The 26,888-nt window shown below is 39.2% G+C and overlaps 1 protein-coding gene across 3 annotated transcripts in view; it reads right to left on the bottom strand.

The window, feature by feature from the left end:
* DCBLD1 (discoidin, CUB and LCCL domain containing 1) overlaps window positions 1-26,888 on the bottom strand; it is a 68,963-nt gene that overhangs the window by 30,693 nt on the left and 11,382 nt on the right. For all 3 annotated transcript variants that reach the window (XM_061207096.1, XM_061207097.1, XM_061207098.1), the window contains exons 2-4: window positions 17,463-17,675; window positions 3,199-3,333; window positions 1,802-1,853 (exon numbers count right to left, since the gene is read on the bottom strand). In XM_061207096.1, the coding sequence (XP_061063079.1) occupies window positions 1,802-1,853; window positions 3,199-3,333; window positions 17,463-17,675 (400 nt within the window). The remainder of the gene's footprint in view (window positions 1-1,801; window positions 1,854-3,198; window positions 3,334-17,462; window positions 17,676-26,888) is intronic.

The raw sequence follows: 26,888 nt of genomic DNA on the forward strand, positions 1-26,888 counted from the left end.
CAGCAATAATCAAGGAATTAAGAAACAGAAATAATGGAAATCCTATTACAGGTTTACAGTTCCTTATCCTAGCCCTTAGAGCCAGATGTGTTTCAGAATTCAGAATTTCGGGGATTTTAGAAAAGTAAAACAGTGCCAATAATGTATATGATGTACGACTCCACTGAGGTCTGCAAATATTAATCAAAACATTAATATCTCTATATCAAATATATGGATAGTCATATTAGGTCAAATACATAAAGACAAAATAGCCTCATGTTTAATTTAGTCCAATTTTGCTGTCAGATGAATTTAAGGTCACATTAATCAGGTACTGCCACCAAATGAGTTACAAAAATCTTTTGACTTTTAAAGCTTTCTGCATTTCGCAATTATGGATGAAGGATTATGGCCCTGTACTAGTCATCATACCTCATCTTTAACTAAACACTACAAATAGGCTGGGCTACAGCTTAGATGATCTGACACCGTAACATCACACTGTAGGGCTGAATATATTCCTTTCTCTAAGAGGATAGGAAATGACTACTGATGCCCAGAGGCCCTGTCACCACTGGGACTGTACATGTATGGCTGGAAAGAAAATGCTGCTGAATGTCTGCAATGGATGAACAGCAACTTTAAGGGCAACATTTAATTACTGGTCATTTTCATTTTTGTCTTTTCTCAACTGGCCTTCATATTAGTAAACACTAGAGTTGATTCTGCATATAAAAGAATCTCATTTATTAGAATATCAGATGGATAGGACCATGGACTCTTAAGCTTGACTTTTGGGGTATTCTTATTTATTGTGTAGCCCTAAGCAGGTTACTTAATTGCTTTGTGCCTCTGTTTTTGGGGTAAAACAGAACCTGCCTGGTCGGCATACTGGAACATTCACCTGAGCTATCTATATGCTAACTCCAGAGAGCTGTACCTGGTACTAAGAAAACACTCTAAGGAGTTAGAGTTGTTGTTAGTGTTTTTGTTGACAATGACCTCTAGACCAGTGGTTCTCAACTAGGGGTGATTTCTGCCCACCAGCAGACCTTTGGAAACGTCTGGAGACATTTATCATGACTGGCTCATATAGGCCAGGGATGCTGCTAAATACCCACAATGCACACAACAGCAAATCATCCAATCCAAAATATGAACAGTGCCAAGGCTGAGAAATCCCCCTCTAGACTTTTACTTCACAGATGAGAGAAAACGTACATCTAAGAGATTAAGTCATTTTTCCAGTTAAAGTAAAGCTGCGATGAAAATTTTCATCTCCTATTCTCAGTAGGTCACTTTTTTGTGGGAAAGAGAAAATGAACCCCCTCCAGAATCACAAAAGTCACTCCCAAATGCTGTCCCGGTAAAAAAATGCACCCTAGACTCCATTTTGGCTCATTGGTACTAGAGTAGAACTCAAGGGTCAGCAAACTGTGACCCATGGGCCAAATCCAAACAGCATTTTTTTTTTAAATAAAGAAAGTTTTATTGGAACACAGCCATGCTCATTCGTTCACATATATACTGTCTATGGCTGCTTCTGCACTACAAAGGCAACAGAAACTGTATGAACAGATGCAAAAGAGACTGCACGGCCTGCAAAACCTAAAGTATTTACTATCTGGACTTTGACAGAAAGTTTGCTGATCTCTGCTGTATAAGAAACCATTTCAAATATTCCTGATTAGTTACAACATAGATGATTTTTTAAAAAATTAAATTAAGTACAAATAAGGTACTTTATCTGGTTTAATGTCAAGGAAAACAAAATATTCAGCAACAAATGACTGCAGCACAGCTAGGACACTGTATTTACCTGTATTCTGTCTTCAAATAATGGTTAGCTCGTTCCAAACACGTTATTAAATCTGTCATAAATAAAGATAATTGCAATCAGCTCTAAAGATTTCTTTTAAAATGAAACAGTTTTTGAAAAGTATTTATTTGTTATCTAGTTATCTGAACTTTTCTGTTTAAAAATAAATAAAAACTGACACACTATCCCCAGGATTTCATCAGTTCCCTTCATTTTTCTTTTCTACCATCAATGATGGTTCTTCAGTATTTATCCAGTGAAATAACAGAATCTATTTCCAACAAAACACCCAACACTGGTTAGTTACTATTCACTACATACCTACAAAGGTCATGTGTATAACCTCCCCTGGCAGGAGGAAAACAATTTCAAGAGCCCAATGTGGTTCACAGAGAAGGTTCAGGAACATCTTAATTTAACAATTTAGCTAGTGGCAATCGAGCGACCACAGGGCCAGGTGTTTAGTGAGAACACAAAGAGCCTATCAGCTTTGATCAATGAGGACCAAGGACTTAAAAGAAGTGTGCTCTCTGGAGCAATTCATAGAACTGAACTAATACTCAGCAATGGACACTCTAAGATACTGTGGATTTTGGTGCTTTTAGATGGACCTAGCATAGTTTCCAAAATATTCCGCACTTGCTGCAGAAGTTCTTTCTTTCCTTAATCTTTTCAGTAGTTCTTAGGGAGAAACATATGCTGAATACCGGCCATGCAGGGGCCTGCTAGGATATTGCTCAGATCTGATTGGCTGAGTGAGAAATGAATAGGGTACCCCCTTCCCAGAGTATTTCCGCAGGAGGGGCCTGACAGCAGAAACTCTGGGCACCTCTGTGGCCCTGGCAGACCCTGGGCTGCATGGAAATTACTCTGGAGTTCGAGGCCTGGATGGGAGGCCACACTTTCCCTTTCCATCAATATTCATGCTCCCCTTCTCTCCCGCTCACATGCTAGCTGGATGGGTAGCGCACTTGGTGACAGTGACTTCCCCCTCCTCACACTCGCATGCTCCCATGCGGGTGCACTGGTGTGTATGGAGTGGGGGGGTGTCGCTGGTTAAAAGGCTTGTCCCCTAAGCTAACAAAGGGGTTGGTGGAGAGCTCCAGAGAATAGCCAGACCTTAGGAGGGTCAGGAGGGTAGCCCCAAAGATACACAATCCATGGTTTCTAGGAAAATGAGATCAACCCTCTCCCACATAAGTCAGCAGATCAATCTAACATGGGCTATGAAAGTATTCAGTTCAGACCTAACTACTTACAAAGACACTGCATTCCTCTCTTCCCTCACATCTTAATTCTGGATCTGAGGTCACAGTTCTGTCCGGAGATGGTGACTAGCAAGAGGAATTCTAAGACAGAAAAAGGTTTACAGATTTATGTTGGTCCTTCTGCTATACCTGGATGGTCGCTGCTGGCATAGGTTAGCAAAAAACCCCGCCCAGAAATGTGGGATCCACTCTCAAAGCGAACAGTTACTTCATTGGTGTTCAGCAAAAGTTCTTTGGGCACAGTCATGCTTCCACAATACGGACCTAAAAACAAAGCACACTTGTAGCTCATTTCAAAATTTAGACCAGTACAAAGAACTGGTATATACATTTTTTTCCCTTAAATGTCAAATTTACCAGACAACACATACACATAAGATTATAATCTTTACCCAACTGAAATTTTGCTTCATACTGAGACTAAGAATTAGTGACTGATTGTAAACTTGATTATACAGAGAAACAAGATGGGGGAAGTGGCCAATTCTAGATAAGCAATAGCTTGGAACTGGTTAATTGTGAACAACACAAGAGATAGGTTTCGATTTTTATAAGAAGGCGACTAACAAACAAAAATCAAATATATTTAGTTAAGAAAATGTTATCACAAAAGTGATATTCTAGGGACCTCCTAAATTTGCTTAAAGTATGGTCTAAATGCTTGTGTCCCAACCAAATTCATATGTTAAAATCCTAATGCCCAATGTGACAGTATTAGGAGGTGGGGCCTTTGGGAGGTACTTAGTTTCACAAGGGCAGAGCCCTCATGAATGGGATTAGTGCCTTTATAAAGGAGGCCCCAGTGAGCTTGCTTGCCCCTTCCAGCATGTGCAGACACAGGGAGATGGCTCTGAACCAGGAAGGGGGCTCTCACCATCCACTACACCGTATCTGCCAGCACCATGATCTTGAACTTCCCAGCCTCCAGACTGTAAGAAATAAATGTCTGTTGTTCATAAGTTACCCGGTCTGTGATATTTTGTTATAGCAGCCTAGAGAGACTAAGACAGGTAGTAGAGAAAATGTTGTCACAAAAATGATATTCTCCTAAATTTGCTCAAAGAAACTCACAAATTCCCTTTTTCCAAGAAAGTTCCACTACTGTATAGCACAGGGAACTATACTCAATATTTTGTAATAACCCATAAGGGAAAAGAATCTGAAAAAAATATATATATGTATAACTAAACCACTTTGCTGTACCCCTGAAACTAACACAACATTGTAAATCAACTATACTTTAATTTTTTTTTAAAGTGTAAAGAAAAAGAAAGTTCTAGAATTAAAAGACTGTCCAATACAGGGTAAAAATCTTATTCGCATGCAATTTGCATATTTCTCTTTCTCTTCTTTACCACTCTTAACAGCAACTTCTGGTTAACTCATATAATTTATTTTGATTTGTAAAATGAAGTTTATAAGAAAGCAGAATAATTTCTAAAGGCTTTTGAAATACCACAGTATAAATTATACAATTAAGAGTATAACATATTGTTTCTAGAATATGTTGCTTGAAAAGCAATAGAAAGCTCTATGAACTTTCAAAAGACAAAATTAGATTTGGAGCTTAAAAAAAAAAAGACCTTCCTAAGAATACTCAAGTTGAAGTTTAGTTTGTAAACTGTCATCTTGAAAGTCAAGTATGCAAGACAGGATAATTTCGCTAAAACTAGGGGTTAGCAAGCCAATTTTGAAGAGAGGTATTCTTCATCAACTTCTCCCAAAATAGTACAGTATAGAAAGAGTCAATGGAACAACAATGACAACAGGTTAAGGGAAGAAAAAGATCACTCCAAGTCAATGTGAGTACAACTAGTCACACCAGCCAAAGCCAACATAGGGACCAAACTGCTAAAAGATGCAGAAGATCGTGAACCCAACTCAGCCTTCCTTTCCTGATATAAGGGATCGAATTTCTCTTCTGTCCTGTCCAGGTGTCACGTTCTGAAGATGTGATAAAATGAGAGAAATGCTGTGTGTTTACATGCCCCAAATCTCAGTTGTTGCCTATTATTAAACTATAATGAAATCCAAATAAAAAGGATCATCTCTTTCTTTAGAAACACTCATCATATACAATTACTTACATGAGTTAATACCTGCAAATTATTTAGAATGGTACCTAGTACATAAAGTGTTAAGTACTCATTAAATAAATAAATAAATACATTAAAACAAACAAACAAATAAATAATGCCTGTTTTCCTTTTAGACAATGTTCCATGGGGTTAGGGACTTTTCTATATCCGTCACTATCTCAAACATCTTGTATGTGTGACAGCTTTCCAAATATTGTTTGAATCAAAATGAAGTTAAATGTTCTTCTATTTGCAACAGCTGGCTTTTAAAAACCAAACATGATTATAAAGATACATAAAATATTTAATCCTGTCATTACAAAATAGCATGAAGTAAGCAAGAAAAGTGTGGAAAAGCAAGAAAGGAAAAGAAAATCATTAGTGTGGTAGATATACGGATTTTTTCATCTTTAAGTGTGCTCACAAGCATGGAAGATAGGCAATTAATACTAAATCCATTTTTGTATAATAAAGTAGAATGATAAGCATTTTTGCAAAATTAAAGTGAGTCAGATTACTGTGCTTGACTTAGGCAACTGATTCTCAGTTTGTTTTAAATAAGTTTCAAATTCATTTGTTCTTTGCACAGGTAAGTGAGATACTTACTTTGCAAACTTAAGAACAAAGATGAAATAACTAGTAACTTGTTGCTATTAATAAATCAGAATATTTTTCTAATCATATTTATTTCTTCCAAGAAGAAATAACAACATATATACTCTTCTCCAAATCATGATGACGATACCATACCAATCTCTCCTTAAACTTCTATTTGCATTCCAATGAGTTCTAACAAAAACAGTGAGGAAAAGCCTAAACTGATAATCAGTGAGAACTTGTTTGAAATTTTTTTAGTTGAAATATATTTGACATATAACACTATAATGTAAGGTATACAACATGTTAATTTGATACATTTATATATTTTAATATGATTGTCATTGTAGGGATAATTAGCACCTCTATCACATTACATAATTATCATTTCTTCTTAGGGGTTGGAATAATTAAGTTCTAGTCTCTTGTTTGATGATTATAATACAATATTGTTGTCTATATTCACTATACTGTGCATTAAATCTCTAGGGCTTATTTGTTACTCGTTGCAGGTTTGTACCCTTAAACAACATGTGTCCTATTCTCCCACCCTCCATCCCCTGGTGACCACCAATTCATTCTTTGTTTTTACCAACTTGTCTTTTTTAGATTCCATGTGTAAGTGGAGATCATACAGTACTTGTCTTTCTCTGCCTGGCTTATCTCACTTAGCATAATGTGCTCAAGGTCCATCCATGTTGTTGCAAATGACAGGATGCTCTTCTTCCTCATGGTTGAATAACTGGAATTTTTTTAAAGATTTTTATGGAACAGTTGAAAGGAAAGGTTGCAAAATTATAAATATTTTACACAAATAGATAAGAGTGTATGCCATTACACTAAGTTGTTGTACAATACGTACAATTACCTAGATCAAAACCACATAAATATAGTAAAACTCTAATTTGGTTGCATCCTCCCAGAGTCATAGTAGGTAAACATTTCTGGAAGAAGTTCAAAGAAAGAAAATGGAAACACACACACACTTTAATCACCGTTACCCCACAGACACCATCCCTCTCACATTCTCATTGATGTGTTGCAAAAACGTAACTAAACCCTAGCAGGGACAGGGTATGCCCTGTATATACAAATGCCATCATTAAAAGTTATTTGACAGGTTCATCAGGGCACAGCCATCACAACAGCAGGAGGCAGCTGTAGCCCAGGGTGGGGAACTGAAGCTGAGGGTTGGCTGCGGTATCACCTTTGGCAAAACACCCAAATTATTGCCTGTCTGAAGGTCTGACAGATAAAGATTCCTTTTCACAGACTAGAAGTTAATAACTGCATTCCTAGAATTAAAAGGGAAAAAGAGATGAAAATAGAAAAATGTGACTGGCAGTGAGAGGGAAAAATAATTAATGGGAAACCATGAAAGGAGTCTGTCCTAAGCAATGCTCTCAGTTTTCAGCAGACTCCCTGGAGGAGGATATCTTTTCTTATGAAAGCCTTTCACCACCCACACCTGCCCCAAAGATAAATTTACTGTTAGTACTCTCTGTCCCAATTTTTTAAAAGGATCTACACCTGTATTTGAACATGCACAATGCCATTGGAAACCCAAATAAGAGCTCAGAGGTGACTTCTAGCTTTGACCGTGGTTATATTTGCCATCCTGTGCAGTGTTCCTAGATTGGTAAACCTGTTTCAATTCACAGTCAGACTGAACCCCAAACCTTCTTGAGTGGTTCTTAAGACCTCTAGCAGACCTAAAAGTAAGACTCACAGTCTGCATAGATGTTTGCTTCACAACTGGCAGTGCTGTGTTTCATAGAACTTGGACTTGCTGTCTAACAATGACCTTCCTCCTCACCTCTATCCTTGTCTGGGAAGCAGGTTCCATCTTTGTAGTCTCAAATTCCCACCAGACTGGGAGACAGCAGAAAGGCAGTTCATCAAGTAGGCAGAAAAATCAAAAAAATAAATCCTCTACCTTTTGTGGAATGCAGTGAGTCACCCTGGATTGTGGGAAAAGCCATCAATGATACCAAATGGAATAGCATGTGGCATTTGGCACCAGACATGAGACCAAGAGCTAGCACACAATGGACTGATTCCTTGGACAAAAGGAATAAAGGGCCAGGAACCCTAGGAGCTGCCTGCTTTGAGCACAGTAGGCCAGTTCCTCTCAACACATCCCCTGTTCTATGAGCAGCTGAGAAGGGAAACCCTTTATCTTCCCACATGTGAATAAAAGCAAACTGTCCTACAAGGAAGAATGAACTGCCTGCCTGGAGCCAGTCCTCTGGATTCTCTGGCAATCTGACAATCTGTGCAGCAATTTATCCTCCTGCTGCATTCTCCATGGCCTGTCTGCCTAAGTCTCCAGACATTACAAGGTAATATTTTGTTTAGTAACTGTTCCAAGTCATTACAGATGGGTCTATGCTTTTGATCTTGAAACTGATGACACTAAGTTATTGTTTCATCTGTGAAAAAGATGTGTTTAAAAAATGGTATGCATGCTGTTAAAAGAAATCAAAGAGACCCATCCCTCTCCATAACCAGTGGTGAAAAACAGAAAGCAAATAAAAAACTAAGTCTTGAGAGATCTGTCATAAATCAAATTGAACAACAATAAAAAAACTCCTCAAAACCTTCATTAGCCTTACGAGCACCATCTTAAGCACACATTTAATTTCTCATGACAGATAAGAACATGCCAATAAGACGAAGTGATGCTCCCTGGGAGAGCCACTGGCAGAGCCAACCACTCGGCACACCATCAGCCAGCTGCCAGGAAAGTGGTACCTGGCACGGCCCAGATCTGGGTGCAGAGGCGTGCTGATAAAACAGTCTCCAGAAATGTTGAAGCTGCAAACGTCACTGGACTTGTGTCCACTTTCCTTTTGTTTCTTTATTTTTATTTTCTATGCAGTCAAATGGCAGGGTTTGTCCTTGCTTGCTAATTGCAATAGGTCACTGTACAAAATTACAGAATTTTCAGGGCCATTTTCTTTGAAAAGGAGGGAAATTAGCATAAAAAAGGGATATTCCTGGACTGTGTCATTAAAACCATAGTCACGTAAGAATGTAAGTGGTATCCCTGGAGAGTTTTGGTCTCTGGTTCCCAGACAAAAATCAGTGACAGATGATAAATGAACCAGGCGGATTCCTAGACAAAGGTGCGGCTTTACTTGGGGCTAGGGACTCAGGTCAAGAAGCGCTTTCACACCAGAACCCACCTAGGCCATTACTTCTCTCCCAACAAAAGATGGCAATTTGCTGAAATGAATCACAGTGCATCTCTGGGAAAGTGTTTGAGGAAAAGGAGGAGGTGGAGGAGGTGGAGGAGGAGAAGGCCAATACTTTTTCTCCTTGAGGATTATGGTTATGTTAATGAGACATCTAGCATGGAACTTTCTGGCTGATATAACCTTTTTTATAAGTTTACGATTCTTTCTGTATTCTACCTTGGCATAAAAGGCAAAACAAAGCAAAACAAACAAAAATCAGTCCTTCTCAAGCATTTCCACCAAAGTAGCCTCAGTCATAGAGGAGAACGCACCTCTGGGGTGCTTGAGGCTCAAAACAACTTTCCATAAGCTTCTTCAAAGGCTTTTGTTTTATCACTAAAAGTCCTAAGAATTTTGCATTCTCCATATTATGGCTGTGAGACATAAACCATGTATAAAATAGAGGCTGCCAATCTTGCATTTTTTTCTATTTGGAATTTTTTTAAAAAAATCAACAGGCAAGGGGCTTCCCTGGTGGCGCAGTGGTTGAGAATCTGCCTGCCAATGCAGAGGACACGGGTTCGAGCCCTGGTCTGGGAAGATCCCACATGCCGCGGAGCAACTGGGCCCGTGAGCCACAACTACTGAGCCTGCGCGTCTGGAGCTTGTGCTCCGCAACAAAGAGAGGCCGCGATAGTGAGAGGCCCGCGCACCGCAATGAAGAGTGGCCCCCGCTTGCCGCAACTAGAGAAAGCCCTCGCACAGAAACGAAGACCCAACACAGCTAAAAATAAATAAATTAAAAAAAAAAAATCAACAGGCAAGGCATAATGATTAGATCTTACTGCAATATGCCAGATATTGCATATTTCAATTAGTATCATTCTAAACCATTATCACAGAAATCTTCTTGCAATTATGAGTCAAAACACTTAGTATTATTTCCTACTTTTCCCATTTCTCTTGTTCCTGGTGTAATATAAATATTAACGGTTGACTTCATATCGTTGTACTTCTAAGTCACTGACAATGGTTAAAAAAATACTGGGGGTGGAGGTGGAAGTACAGGAAGTGTAAGAGAACAATTCTGGAACTTCCTGGCTTTTCTATAGTGCAAATCATTTAGCACTACACAGCTAATTTAACTGACTACAATTAGGTTCACTGACCATGATGTCTCCCTTAATTTTTTGACTAAGATGCATTTTTTTAAACCTTGAATTCATACTAGCACTCTGCGTGTGAGTGACTTCTCAGAACTCTATTTGGTTCTCAGACCCCTAGGGGAAGGCCTGCAGAGGTCTCCATTTCTTGTTCATCATTCAGCAAATAACGAACAAGAACTACAGCTCACTTCTTCTGCACAAGCCACAGGATCAGATGGCTTTTGTCACCCTGAATGGGAATGGCACGGTGCTTAAAAGTGGGGTCCCTGGAGTCAAATGCCCAGACTTGAATCCCAGATCTAGTTAAGTGACTGTAAGCAAGTTACTTGACCTCTTTGAGCTTCAGTTTCCTTATGTGTGGAGGCTAATAAAAGGCCCCCTCTTACAGGGCTATTACGAGGGTTAAGTGAGTAACTCTGGAGCACCAAAGCACAGTGTACAGCACAGATGAACGCTCCACTGCAGGCACCTTCTTTACTGTTTCATGGTCTTTTCTATATGATAAGTAGAGTCCGAAAATTTTAGGTAAATCAAGTCTTTCTTTAAATGAGGAGGGGATATTTATTGATAGAGGAATCTTACTGTAAATCTTCCTACAGTGTGAAAAAAGACACTCAAATTTATAAGCGTATAGATTTTTAAATATATGAAGTTTGCCAAGATCAAGCTACATGCAGTCAGACTCATTAAATGTTGATTGAGCATCTGCCAGTGTAAGACTACGCTAAGCAACAGAGGATAAGCGAAGGATGAATAAAATGCACTTCCTTCCTCAGGAAACCCCCTATCTGGTAGAGAAGCTAAAATAATGATCTCAACCTGAGACTGGTGCTCCACTGAAGGCTTAGAAAAACGTGAGTCCAGACGAGGGAAAGACTGGAGCTGCTGGACATCAGAGGAGGTTCTAGGGTAAGTGGCATTGGATTTGCTTTGTCTTTGTGTGTGTGTGTGTGTGTGTGTGTGTGTGTGTTAGAAGGGGCAGAAAAGCACGGGAAGAAATAGAGGAAGAAATAACACATGGAAGAAATAACATCATCAAATGTACCGAACATGAAACTGTGTGATGTGTTTAGGAAAAGGCATAGAGATGCGGAGACTCAGAGATGTGGCTGGAGGACTTCCCTGGTGGTGCAGTGGTTAAGAATCCGCCTGCCAATGTAGGGGACACGGGTTCGAGCCCTGGTCCAGGAAGACTCCACATGCCACAGAGCAACTAAGTCCGTGCACCACAACTACTGAGTCTGTGCTCTAGAGCCCGCGAGCCACCACTACTGAGCCTGCGTGCCTAGAGCCCGTGCTCCACAACAAGAGAAGCCACCGCAATGAGAAGTCCGCGCACCGCAACGAAGAGTAGCCCCCGCTTGCCGCAACTAGAGAAAGCCCGCGCGCAGCAACGAAGACCCAACGCAGCCAAAAATAAATAAATTAATTAATTTTAAAAAAGATGTGGCTGGAAATGTGGGTGGGGAAGAGAGTGAGGGAGCGAGACTTGAACCATGCTAACAAGTGTCTATGGACAGTGGGACACAATTAACAATTTTTGAAATAAGGAAAGAAAGAAATTATGACAACAATATTTAACAAGATAATCTTAGATGGCCCGGAGGGAAAGGAGACTGGTGAAAGGAGAGAGGGGAAAATCGGGAAGCTCTTTCTGTAAGAAATAGATACAAAGATGTGGACCGGTGGTGGCAGTGAAAATAAAAAGCCAAACTGAATGCACTACGGGCTTAGGGAACATGGGCTCTCGGCTCATCTCATGAAGCTGGATGGAGAAAATCTGTCCACGAAGCCCTTTCTGGCTCAGGGAACCCCTGCCACAGGCTCAGACTGATTTGGGTAACTTAGGTCACCAGGAACGCACCGGGAGGGGTAGGGTGGGGTGTGCTGCCGCAGCTCAGCCTCTGCTGGGTGGAAGCAGCGTGCTCGGGGAATTGAGAGGGACCGATGTGTTCTCTGCTCTTAGACAAAGAATCAACTGTGTGCAAGGCCACTGGGGAGGAAGAGGGGGTGGAAAGGGGGGAAGGGCAAGAGGAGGAAGGGGAGTAGGGAGGGAGTGATGATGGTGGCTAACATTTACTGAATGCTTATTATGTGCCAGACATCATTCTTGTAAGTTATATATACATGTGCCTCAATCACCCATATGTGGCGGATACTATCATTTTGCCCATTTTAAAGATGGGGATACGGAGATACAGAAAGTTAAGTAATTTGCTCAAGTTCATGTAATTAAAAAATGAGTAGTAAGGCAGGAATTTGGAGCCAGGCAGTTTAATTCCAGAGTCTGCACTCTTAAGCCCAAGTGAAAACTCTGCCCAGAAACAGAAGTGCTCATCTCAATCCATGCTGAAGGCCAGCCTGGTGTTACTGATCCACAGTGACCTAGGCGGGGAAGTCTCTGAAACTACATCAGAACAAGGTCCTCTGAGATCCCGAGGAACCAGTATCTGGCTCCCACCAAGATTCCTCCAGCAGGTCCCTCAGGGGGTCTAGGAATAGCCCTAAACTCTGCCCACTGGGGGAAGATCAACTTTCATGGAAAACTGGGACCTAGTCAATCTTCTTGAAGTATCAGGAAACAGAAATGACAGTTTCTCTGGGATCCCCACAAGCAGTCGTGACAGAAACAAACCTCTGGGTGAATTCTTTGCGGTCAGTAAGACTGGAAATGGAACTTAACCAGTAAAGGTTAGAGGGTCCCTAACAAGTTTTAAAGTTGAGAATAATGACCTTCAGTATGAATTCATAGCCTTCCCTCTTCAGTGTCATAAATAAAACAATGTGAGACGTTTCATATTTTAAATGTAGGTATACTGGTATGACACAATGCCTGAATCAGCACCTACTCTTCCCCCAAGTTCAAGATATTTTAATATTTTATATAACTAACCTCTTATTATTTTACATCACAAATATAAAAGGGAGGAGATTGAGAATCAGTACCAAAGCAGCAATCTGAACTGTACTATACAACAGCTACATGCTTCACGATTCTGATTGGATTCTAGACCAGAAAAGGGACATTAGTGTTTCTTTTGAAGGGAGGCTCTGTTACTCTTGTCTCTTAAACAAAAATGCAGAATACCCTTAGTTATAGTGAAAACAATCTCTACTAATCAAAGTATGATACTTCTTAAACATTTTTTTTGGCCAGGATATTAGTACACATGATCTTAAAAGTCAGTATATATGTTTACAGCCAAAAATTTTTATATGTTTAAAAGTTTATGTTTAAAAGTATCTTTAAAATCTTATTTTGTTCTTAAACAACATATATTCTACAGTGAGGTTGATCTAGTTTATCAACTTTGTTGCATCCTGGCTGTTTCAAGAGTATTTTAAAAGGGAGAGTCAGTGTCTTAACTCAGCCATAGATATGTAAGTACATTCTTTTAACTGATATTTGAATCTGAAATATCAGCCCTCATTATAATATATGACAAACAGAAGAATAATAACCCCATCTTATTTGTATCAGGTCTCTTAACAATCAGTGAGATCAGGTGCATATTTTGCTTGATCACTGTGAAAGCTGGTGTGGGTCACACTTGTTTATAGTATTATACGTTTTGCTACCATGAATGAAAGCACCCAAAGTATATGCACCAAACATTTAAAACAAAATCGGCATGGGGGGGGTGAACCATTACAAATGAACTGCATAAGGATTAAAACTATATAACTTCAGCATATTCACAATGGTTAATGCAATCACATTCCAACTATGTCCACTCTTGGCAGAGCTTATAAACAGGGATGCCAGAAAACATTATTCTTTTTCCAAACATTAACTCCACATTTAAAAGTCTGATAGTGTTGAGTCTTAAAATCTCTTGGCAATGGGTTTTAGCAATTAATTGAAAAAAACTGAGCTGGATAAACCAAAACTATTCAGCTGTTTCAGCCATACATGTAACCTTTAGAGCCCTGTATACTGGAATTGCAGGAGGTATTCTAGAACATATGTTCCCCCCGGGGGGAACTGTAGTGGGCACTTCCCTCGACTGCCGGCCCAGGCAACAGCGCTTTGGATCCCTGAGACCCTCCCTCCACAGTCCTGTGGCCACACTGGCTGCAGAGGGGCCTTCCCCACTCCAGGGAGCTGGGCAATAGCCCCAAAGGAAGGCCCACTCCCTGAGCTCGCACAGGCCGACAAAGCACTCCTCCTCCTCTTCCTTCTCTTTCTCCTCTGCAGATGCTACACTCCTCCAGGAAGTTCAAACTGACCAGGGGACTATTTTAACTAAATTAAAATATAGGTCTAAAGTTAGTGTTCTTGGTCAAAGAAAATCTACTTTTTTAAGAAACGTATGTTTATTAAAGAAAAAAATAGAGTAGAGAGAAAATATAACAATACCCAGAGTTGAACCTTTTAAAGTCCTCCTTCTAACATTTTGCTACAATTATGTTCTGTCTTACTTTATTCAGAGGCTTTTTTCTATTATTAGGACATTACTGTGTATTCATATTTTACCTAACACTATATCCTAAGCAGCTTTCTATGTTAACAGTCTTTTCAACAAGTAGGGGCTTAATACTGCAGGTATTACATGTTTTACTGAACTGGTTCCTCGCCATTGAATTTGCCAATTCACTTTTAAAACCATTTATTCACGGAGTATCTACTACGTTCAAGTCACTGGATTAAATATTGTAAGTATACATATATGAATAAGTGCCTCCTCCCAGAATGCTCTTCAAAACTACAAAAGACACAAATATATACATGCAACATACACACATATGCATGTGTACACCTGCTATACCTGGCCCTAAGCCACTTAATTTTTTTTTTTTAAGGGCACATTAATTTTACTCAGGATGAGATAGAACTTTTTCAGCCTATATGTAATAAAGATTTTCCTAACAAAGAAAATCTGTAGTTCTGACTACAAGAAAATTTAAAATGTAATTCTTTTAAAATATGCTTATAGGATTGAAATATTCTAATTTCCTTTCCACGTATTCCTTTTATTGCTAATTTCTGTTATTCTTGTCTGCTGGATTTTTGCCTTAACATGACTGATCAGGGAATCTTTTACGCAGCCTCAAAAGAAAGAAGTTCTGAGCATCGTTAAATATTTTATCTTAAGAACATCCCCAACCCAAAGTATTAACTACACCTGTGTTTTAGGCAAAATTGCTGTATGATGTAATACTGGGCTGGTCCACCTGGGAAGGGTGATAATGCACTGAGTTTTTCTTTGGGTGTTGGTACTGGGAGAGGAACAGACATCTGGAAACATGTTTTGGAGCCACAAAGACATAGATATAAATTTTCCTTTCAGCCCTTAACTAGCTTTGTGATCTTCAGCACATTCCTAAAATAAAATAAAATAAAATACTCACCGTGCCTCAGTTTCCCTGTTTGTAAAAAGGAGTTAATAATATTTACCTTGCAGGGTGGATGTAAGGATTCCAGAAAATCTACGTGAGGCCAAGCATGTGCCTGACATACAATGAGTATGCTTATTTCTATAATGAGTATATATTTCGTTTTTAAAAGACAAACATAACTATGTTGGAAAAAATTTAAAGAGAAAAACGAATTTACTGGGCTTTATTGAAATGAATTGCAATTCATTACTCACTTCCTAGTGAAGAGTCTAAATCTTGAAAATTCAAGAAGCTGGAAATGTGGACTAGAGTACCCTGAGGCCAACCATGATCACCTTGTAACCCGGCTCCTAAAACGTACAGGCTTTTCCTCCTTTTTGTGTATTTGCGAATATACATCAAAGACAATGGAGTAAACGCCTGGGTGTGGGAAAGCCACATCCATTCTCCAATCCTGTTTCAGGACGATGTGCTCCCCTGTCTGGTTCTCACCTCAGCCCCCGAGCTGAGAGAGACCCAAAGCAACAGAGATGATTACGCGGCTGCTCTGTCAGCAGGTGGAATTAACTGCTCAACTTCTGGAAGAGTAGACGCTTCCCCACACAGACTAGTGTGGAAAAGCCGTTTCTGGCCCTGCAGCACTTTCCCTCGTGTTTTACACAGGAGCTCTGACACTCAACGCCCTCCTCTGAATCTGAAGGAAATTTCCTGGCTACTGAAGGACTCCCTGAAGAGTGGCTCCACAAATTACCACACATTCGATTACCAGAGCTAACAGAACAGTAAGTGTTCCCAGGGGCCTCAAGCATCCCCGGAATTCTCATTTTTCCCATTTGAGTCAAACTGGAGTTAAAAAGTTGCAACTAATTATATGAAATCAACCATCTTTACTCTGTCAGAGTAATTCAACCAACATTAAAATACAGATAATATTCCCAGGGATAAAAAAAATAAATCTTAAGTTGTTTCCTCCATGGGGGCTAGATAGGTTTAGACCTCTGAACTCTCAGGACTGGTCTGGGCTTCCACCCTAGAAGTGAGGAAGCTCTGGATGCAAAGGTAAAGACAGCCTTGAAAGCTGTGTGTTTGAGAGAAATTACCTATAGAACTAGCAGGAGGACAGTGTTTTGCTTAAAACCTGTATCATTTTTGGAGTTGTAACACACAGAGAATTTCAAAAAATCTCTAATCTCAGAAGAATCTGTATGTAAGTTCTGTCTTTGTTTTCTAATCGATGAAACCCAAGTTGTTTCCTTGGGCTAAGGACTGTAGGGTCAGTGCTAATGGTGATTTCAGACACCAGTGTGCTAACAGCACACCCCAAACCACAAAAAGCTTAATTTCAAAAGGTTACTCTGAAAACTGTCCTTTGCACTTGCCCTTCCCCTACCCAGAAAACTGACCCCAGACCTATGTGTACAGTCCCTTCACTCACTCCATTTGGGTCTCTGCTCCAATGTCTTCTTACTGGAGAAGCCTTCCTGACCATCCCATTTGAAGACAAACACACTCAGAATCAGACTTGGTGTCACCTTAGGATGACTCCTTTTTCTTACTCCTTATTTTTCTTTCTCACTGCCTCTCATATTATAGATGTACTTGTTTGTTTGTTTTCCACCCCCCCCCCCACCAGTGTAAGCACAATGAAAGGAGGAACTTTGTTTTTTCACTGCTGTATCCCACCCAGTCCTCCACAGAGCACTTGAACACATGACCACTGTTCAATAAATATTTGTCACACAAATGAATGAACTGTAGGTATTTTAGCCAAATGCTATATATCTCCAGTTGTCTTCCCGACAAGATACAAACTCTAACTAAGCTCCTGAGACCCACGCAAGGCTACTATCTCCTCAGATGTCTTTGCGCAGCTTAGGAAACAAGTGTATCCGTGTGAGCTACCCTGAGAGTCTACAAAGAGCAAGTTCCTCTTCTGATCTTCCCAGGCTGTAACACTGATGAACGTGCCACTTGCCTCCTCCCTGCATCTCAAATTGTCCCACGCTCAGTGAAACCTAGATCTCTTTTCTTACCATATTGATCTGAAGAGCTAGTGAACAGAAGGTAGTCAGAAGCACAGGTCTGGGATTCAATATCCAAATCACCCAACCGCAGAATCAATCTCTTCCCCTTTGGTACTGTGATCGTCTTTTCACAAACAGTGTGATTGGGGTAAGTCCCTGGATAATTCTTAGATGTCATGGTGCCACTGTCCTTGTACGTCACTATGTGCCCACAGCCATCACCTGTTAAAGAAAAAAGAATACAAAAAGTAAGTGAAATTAATTTTTACTGAGGACAGAAAACGTCCAGTATAATCTTCATCTTAGGTATTCTACTCCTTCTATGGAGAGAGAGGGAAAAGCTAAAAAAAAAAAAAAAAAAAAAGCATTGAATTATTAAACAGTATTTATTATTCCAGGTTATTTCATCTCTTGTTTCTCAGTTTAATCTTCTGAACATTGTTGATCAAAATGTTTCATGTAGGGGCTTCCCTGGTGGCGCAGTGGTTGAGAATCTGCCTGCTAATGCAGGGGACACGGGTTCGAGCTCTGGTCTGGGAAGATCCCACATGCCACGGAGCAACTAGGCCCGTGAGCCACAACTACTGAGCCTGCGCGTCTGGAGCCTGTGCTCCGCAATAAGAGAGGCCACGATAGTGAGAGGCCCGCGCACTGCGATGAAGAGTGGCCCCCGCTCGCCACAACTAGAGGAAGCCCTCGCACAGAAACGAAGACCCAACACAGCCAAAAAATTAATTAATTAATTAATTTAAAAAAAATGTTTCATGTATTAGCACGGTAAGCCCTTTGCAAATACATCATTTAGTCAAATTACTTTTTCTAATCATCTATCCATCTACCCATCCACACTTGCACAGTGGGCCCTTGGCATTCGCAGATTTGCCATTTGTGGTTTTGTCTACTAGCAAGCCAATGCCATGAAATAATTTGCAACCGAGAAAATACTACTACTCATTTCAGGGGTTGTTGTCCTGATTAAATGGGATCATGTATGCAAAATGCTCCTGGTAGAATCTGAGGCTTATGCTAAGAGGACTTTAAGAGCCTGTCATTCAACTGGGGACTAACAAGCATCTGACATTCACATCTCAGTTAGTAACAGTCACAGATTTGGAAGTTCCTGATAGACTCAAGATGTATCATGAGCGTCAAGGATCTACTGTATTGAGTGCTTGCCACCTGCCAGACATGGCATTGTTGGAGACACATAAAAGCAGCAATGGCTGCTCAGGACTCAGAGTGAAATGGGAGAGTTCCATGTTCAGATAACTATAACGCTAGGTGCCCCTGCCATAGCAGGAGCTTAAACAAAGGGCCAAAGAGGGCAAGAGAGAATCTATTTCAGTGAATTCTCACTACTTCACTAAAACAAGGAATTCTCTTAAGACTTTCTGAACAGGGAAGTTAATCAACTGACCAAGAAGTTGTTCCAGTATATTAAAGTGACCAGGTTAATCACCCAAACATCTAACAGCATGCACAACTGGGTGGGCTGCAAGGTTAGGAGCAAACACTGCATGCAAAGTATGAAGTACAAAATGCCTGTGGTTACTATGGCTTCAAAGAAACAAAGCCAGAATTTTTGCCCTTCACTGGAGGGAGAGAAAGTAGAAGTCTGTTGGAGAAGGAACTCTCTGAGGTGGTAACAGAAGGCATCCCAAAGCCTCCTATGGACAAGCCCCAGCTTGGGCATCGTGGGAATCTGAAGCCCAAGGCAGCCTTCTTCCTTCTCCAGGCTGGTCCCTGCTAGAGGATTCATCTGGGGTCTTCCTTTATTCCACCTCCTTCTTGCCCTGAGGATTGCAGCCCAAATGACATGGGGGCCTAGTTAAAATAAGGGGCTGGGGAAAACTGCAGAATCTGTTCCAAATCAGCAGTCAAGCTCCAGGCAAGGACCCACCCATTATGCAGAAACTCTCACAAGATTCCAAGCAGGGAGGTTGCATTGGGGGAGTTGACCTATAGAAGCAATGAGTTAGTACCAGAGGGAAACGGAGATAGACAGCTAAGATAAAACTACTCTGAAACCTGGAGGTCCAGGCAGAAGTTGTGGAGTTTATATAGTAGGCAATAGGGGCCCACAGAGGTTTTTGAGAAGGGAGATAATGAAAGAGGTATTAGAAAAAGTTTCGATACAGGAACTAGAATGCAGGAGGATCTGCCTCAGAAGAGCAGCAGGAGGGCTAGGAATGGGGTGGCTGGAATGGAAAGGGAAAGAAAAACAGGGGGAAGTTCACAAGAAAAAAATCAACAGGCTCAGGTTTCGGTTAATTATAGTGGGAAAGAAAAGAGGAGAAAAAAAAAAAAAAAACATTGAGATGTTGAGTCCAGCAATGATTGGAACACTGAGGCTAATATGACAGAAAGGGAAGCCCAGAGGGCAAGCAGGTTTGGGGACAAAGGTTGTAAGTTTGGTTCTTAAGTTTGAGGTGATAGCTATATTCCTTGGGCTCTCTGGCAGTAAGTACAAAATTGTTGAGAATTAAATGAAAATTATACTAGAGTAAAGCATACGGTGCAGAAATACATAGGGGTTTTGATTTAAATTTAGAATAATTTACCTGCTCTTAAAGGCTTTTGTAAAAAAAAAAAAAAAAATCCAATTGACAATTTCTCTTGGAAACTGGAAGACAGGGCAATCATAGCAGGTGTTCTCACAGGGCTGAAGGCGGTGGCTGCCCCTTTAAAGGAGACAAATGCCCTAGCTCCCCACAAGGTCCTGTAACTCGTTTCTAAGACTCGCCCACCTTAGGAGGCAGTGACTTTGAGCACCCTGATGAAACAACACTAGGGTAACTAGTGTACAGCTATGCATATAAATATACACATAACTAAGCCCCTCTGAGCCACCAAGATATCACCGGTGAAACCTTTAAATGTCTCTTTCCTTAGTACTATGAAATTCTGCTTTTATAAGAGAAAAGAAAGTGAAATCTTTTCCTAGAAAACATCCCTAGACATAAAATGAGGCTCAGTTACAGGTGAATCAGCCCACACATGATTACTGTATTCGAAGTTTTAAGCGACATGTCATGACAAAGGAAAATTCCAGGGTGTCACTTTTATTCAAGCCTGTAATTATGCTTCTTTTCAATGCCTTCTACTCTAACGCCCAAGAGGAAACTCATCTCACCCAGCGACACTGGCAGAATGTGAGCAGGTTTAAGTCTTCAACATTCCCATCCTTACTTTACGTGGGGGATTGTGCCTCAGATGTGGAGAAGCTTCCCTTTTCCATTAACTATCAGAATGAAACTAGGTCTTTGCTCTGCCAAAAAAACCTGAAAGGAACAGCTGAGTCCTAATTTATTACAAAGCAAACTGTCATCAGAAGTTGCAATTTCACTCCGGCCTATGGAAGACTACTTATGGAGTCTTCTGTGGCAAGCACTAATATAATAAACTTATTCCCTGGATACTAACGACATCAGGAATTTTCAACCTACTGTCTTTCCACAGTTTTGATGACTTCAAAGGACTAGATATAGTTAACAATATTATAGTATATAATTGGAAGTTGTTAGGAGAGTAGATCTTAGATGTTCTCACCACAAAAAGGAGACAGTAATTATGTGAGGTGATAACAGTGTTAGCAAATGCTACGCTGTTAAATAACTTTGAAATACATAAATGTATAAAATTAATGCATTGTAGACTTAAACTTACACAGCGTCATATGTCAATTATATCTCAATAAAGCTGAGGAAAAAAAAGAACTAGAAATATGCCAAAGAGCAAATGGAAAATGCCTAGGGAGAGAAAATGCCTATGGTATCATATATTGAATAAGGCATATGCATGCAATTGAAAACAACAGAGAAGCACTATTTCCACGACCTCATCCTAACACTTTTGTAGCTTAACTCAGAGCCCAACTCTAATTAAGAAACACTGACAAGGAAGACGACAAGAGTTATTTAAAAATCTACCAGTTCACGTTCCATATGTAATGTATCAACATCAATATCGTGGTTGTAATATTATACTATAGCTTTGCAAGATGCTATCACAGGGGAAACCAGGTAAAGGTACACAACATCTCTCTGTATTATTTCTTACAACTGCATGTGATCTATGATTATCTCAGAATAAAAAATTTAATTAAAAAATTTTTGAAAAAATCTGTCAGTCTGGTTAAGTTTTGCTGGCAGGGGGTGAAAATGAAGGGGCTTTTTCTATTTTATACTTTTTATACTATTTGGATTTTGTGATCCTGTATGCTCTTCTACTTAAATTATTTTTAATTAAAGAATTTATACAAGCTTGCATTAAAAAGATCACCATGGAATGACAACAAATAAAGGAGGCCACTTTTATTCTAAAATCTCTGTGTACTAAATCCATTAACCAAGTTCTCACATTTGTCTAAAGAGCATAGGGTGTTGAGTCTGGGGAGGTTCATAATATATGCCCCAGTTTACAGATGAGAAAACAAGATGTATATGACTTTCCTTAAGGCTACTCAACCAATGGTACATACCAGATGACAATTCCAAGATGATCTAGTTCTAGGATTTTAAAAACACTTTTGTCACCTCTTTATTTGATTTTGTAACACAAGTGTATTTGTGTTTAATTTTGGAAAACCACCTGCACTGATGCCCTACCAGACCTCTTTTTAGATACTTTCACAACATCTGTCTATTAAAATGAACAGCTCCCTAATAAGCTGGAGTTTATCTGGCAATGGTCACAAATAGATGGAAAACCTTTGGGTAGAAGGTTGAGGAAGAACTTTATTTTTTTTAATTAATTTTTATTGGAGTATAGTTGCTTTACAAGAGGAAAAACTTTAAAATGAAAGGATCAGGCAGGTCACCATCTAAACTTATTAATGGATCTCAGCATGACTACAACTGAGAAAATCAGACATTACAAGCCTCCTGCTAGGATAAAATGTGCTCTACATACCAACACCTATGAAGCACTCTTGCCAAAAAGCAAAACATTTGAATTGATAATTGACTCTGAATCTCATCAAGCCTTTACGTCTAACTTCAGTTTACAGGAAACACAAGGGGTAGAAACACAAGTGTATTGACACCACAAGGAAGTCATTAGCTGAATCCAGGTGATATTCTAGGTGCAACTGACCCAGTTTCTTCAACAATGAATTGTATAAAGAAACGTTTTAAAAAGTGTTTATTTTAGATTAAAGGAAACTTAAACACCACAACAACCACATGAATCTTATTTGGACCATGACTTGAAAAACCAATCTTACAAAACCATTTAAAAAAGATAACTGGGGGCAATCTACAGATTCAGTGCAATCCCTATCAAATTACCAGTAGCATTTTTCACAGAACTGGAACAAAAAATTTTAAAATTTGTATGGAAACACAAAAGACTCTGAATAGCCAAAACAATCCTAAGAAAGAAGTATGGAGCTGGAGGAATCACACTCCCTGACTTCAGGCTATACTACGATGCTACAGTAATCAAAACAGTATAGTACTGGCACAAAAACAGACACATAGATTAATGGAATAGGATAGAAAGCCCAGAAATAAACCCACACACTTATGGTCAATTAATCTATGACAAAGGAGGCAGGAATATACAATGGAGAAAAGACAGTCTCTTCAATAAGTGGTACTGGGAAAACTGGACAGCTACATGTAAAAGAATGAAATTAGAACATTCTCTAACACTGTATACAAAAATAAACTCAAAATGGATTAAAGACCTAAATGTAAGACCACTCCTAGAGGAAAACATAGGTAGAACATTCTTTGACATAAATTGCAGCAATATTTTTTTTTGATCCATCTCTTAGAGTAATGGAAACAAAGGCAAAAATAAACAAATAGTACCTACTTAAACTTAAAAGCTTTTGCACAGCAAAGGAGACCATCAACAAAATGAAAAGACAACCTACGGAATGGGAGAAAATATTTGCAAATGATGTGACCCACAAGGGTTTAATTTTCAAAATATACAAACAGCTTATACAGCTCAATATCAAAACAAACAAACAAAAAACAGCCCAGTCAAAAAATGGGCAGAAGACCTAAATAGACATTTCTCCAAAGAAGACATATAGATGGGCAACAGGCACATGAAAATATGCTCAACTTAGCTAATTATTAGAGAAATACAAATCAAAACTACAATGAGGTACCACCTAACACCTGTCAGAATGGCCATCATTATAAAGTCTACAAATAATAAATGCTGGAGATAGTGTGGAGAAAAGCGAACCCTCCTATATTGTTGGTGGGACTGTAAATTGGTACAGCCACTATGGAGAAGAGTATGGAGGTTCCTCAAAAAACTAAAAATAGAGTTACCACATGATCCAGGAATCCCAGTCCTGGGCATACATCCTGAAAAGACGAGAATGCTAGTTCAAAAAGACACATGCACCCCAACGTTCATAGCAGCACTGTTTACAATAACCAAGACATGGAAGCAACCTAAATGTCCATCAACAGATGAATGGATAAAGAAGATGCGGTGTGTGTATGTAAACATATATATATAATGGAATATCACTAGTCATAAAAAATAATTAAATAATGCCATTTGCAGCACCATGGATGGACCTAGAGATTATCATACTAAGTGAAGTAAGTCAGGCAAAGACAAATACTATATGGTATCACTTATATGTGGAATCTAAAAAAATGATACCTATGAACTTATTTACAAAACAGAAATAAACTCACAAACATAGAAAACAAACTTATGGTTACCAAAGGGAAAAGTGGTGGGGTAGGGATAAATTAGGGGTTTGGGATTATCAGATACACACTACTATATATAAAACAGATAAACAACAAGGTCGTACTGTATAGCACAGGGAATTATATTCAATATCTTGTAATAACCTATAATGGAAAAGAATTTGAAAGAGAATATATAACAATCACTTTGCTGTACACCTGAAACATTGTAAATCAACTATACCTCAATTTAAAAAAAGTTGGATTTTCAAATGCAATATATTTACACTAATAAATACCAATGTTAATTTTAAAAAAGATAATTGGGGTATTAAATAATATCAGGGGAGTATTAATCACTTTTTTAGGTGTGATAATGGTATTGAGGTTATGTGAGAAAATGTCTTTACTTTTAGGGATGCCTACTGACATATGTAGGGCTGAAATGACATGACGACATGTGGTCTGGGATTTGCCATAAAATACTTCAGCAAAAAAGGGAGAGAGGAAAATAAGTAAAAAAGATGGGGAAATGTTAATGGTTACCATAGCTGGATGATGAGGGCTCACAGGTTTTTTGGGTTTTTTTTCAATTAAAATGAAAAGAAATAAAGGTCAATCTTGAAGGCAAAAAAATACAATCTTGGTTTTACGGTTAAGCTCCACATGGTGTTGGGAGAACTCAAGGGCAGTGAGCCGCGGTGATGCAGTAGTGGGAGGCGACAGGGACACTGAACTGTCACCACCTACCATCAAGGGGGGAACATGGCAAGAAGGGGGATGGAGGAAGCTTGGCCACAGGGAACTTGTCTACTCTTCACAAGTGGCTACCACGCAGCATTTATCATCTTCTTCCTTTGAACTGTAATTTAATTGCCAAAGCACATGATGACTAAACTGTGTATCATTTCCTCCTCTCCTCAGACTGGAAGCTTCTCCCCTTGTGGAACAGTTGAAGGGTCCACGATGGGCCTAAACCCTGGGGTTTGCTCGGAGCCATAGCTGGTTTGTGAGGCTGACCCACCACCTCCTCAAAACAACTTACAGAAATTAAACTGGATGGAGGAAGTTTAGATTTTGGTAAAAGCTGCAAGTACTCATTAATGTTTTATAACTCCCCAAGTGATCTCTACCCCCAATTTAAGCATTTTAATTCTGAGCATTTGGAAACAAGCTAAATTAGAAAAGAGTCAGACCATGACACCTCCGAGCAGATTGATATTAAGGAAAAGTTAAGGCCATGTTTTAGAAAACGATTTAATTTTAAAACAGAATATAGACCACATATATAGATATGAAGGAAAAAAGGTTTAAACTGTATATTTTTATGGTGTGGGATTAGAATTGATTTCCATTTTATTTATATTAGTTTTCTAAATGTTCTACAGTATGAATACATTATATATAAACCAGAAAAATAATATAATTAAAACTACCAAATCCACCTAATGTGTTTTGTAACATTAAAGGCTACTTTCAGCATTGGTCTTAAGGTATGCAGACGGGAAGAAGTCTCTAAACCAACATACCCAAACTGGCATTAAAAACTTACTCAACAAACAGCTCGGAATTTAAGATAATGTAGTTCCCATTTGAAGGAGATCACAGTCAAGGGGAGAGAGACGTAAGTTAACAAGTAATTCCTGAGAGTAAAGTGACAGGTCCAATGGACTCATTATCTGTTCCCCCAAATGCCTGAAATGAATGGATATGCGTTTATCTTTCAGACTTTCACATCAGCTATTTAGGAAGTATGGATATACAAGGTATTTTCTAAATAAGCTTAAAACAAATCCCCAGATGCTTGTCTACACGAGTCAACCATTTATTTAGTCTACTCGGATTCCAGTCACTAAGAAAGGAAAACAATAACTTCCTTAAAAGACTACTTCCCTTTGATAAGTAGTCACATTCCACTAACAGCAAAGTGAAATTAAGATATATTTGATATGGACTAAGTTCTGCAATACTACAAAGAATGATTTGGGCTTTGAAAAATTTTTTAAACTTAATTGCACTTGGAAAATTATTTGAAGTAAAACAACTAGTATCTTTACTAGTTGTTTAAGATTAGTTCTTTAAGATTAATATCTTTAAGATTAATTATTAACTAGTCCACAGAACAAGACAGCAACCTTCAAACTTGTTGAAGACCCATAGTTAGAATATAGATTTCTCATCACAACCTAAGCAAGCACACATGCATACACCCACATAAATAACAAACAAAAATCTAATGTTATAATACTTTGTATTATATGTAATGCACTGTGATATTTTCTGTTCTATCCCATTTCATTTTTAAGTTAAGAGCGTGCTGGCTGTGCCAGATGAACTGCCTGCCTACAAATGGGTCACAAGCTGCAATTTGGAAAATAGTGCTCTAAAATACCACGAGTGAAACCACTTCTAGAAACATGATTTCATTACAGTTGTATCCTTGCTCTTCCTAATATTCAAGTTACAACAGGTCTCAACACATACACCATTACCCATGTGTGGGTGTGAGAAAATTTCTTCCCATTTCTGAGAGCAAGTGAGCTCTTGATGACTACAATCTTTTCAACCACAAAAGGGAGCTTGCAATTATTACAGAGCTCTTTGTCTGATGGTAAGGCGAACAGCTTTCCCAAGCTATTACTAATGTCACCGTCAGCCATCCTCTCTTATAAATGTTGTTCTTCTCCAGTTGTGCTTAACTTTTTCACTGCCTGGAAAGGAATGGAAGCACAAGGGCAGGAGAGCCTTTTTATTCTATGTGAGAATA

Source organism: Eubalaena glacialis, chromosome 12, assembly GCF_028564815.1.
Source record: "Eubalaena glacialis isolate mEubGla1 chromosome 12, mEubGla1.1.hap2.+ XY, whole genome shotgun sequence".
Taxonomy (NCBI): Eukaryota; Metazoa; Chordata; class Mammalia; order Artiodactyla; family Balaenidae; genus Eubalaena; species Eubalaena glacialis.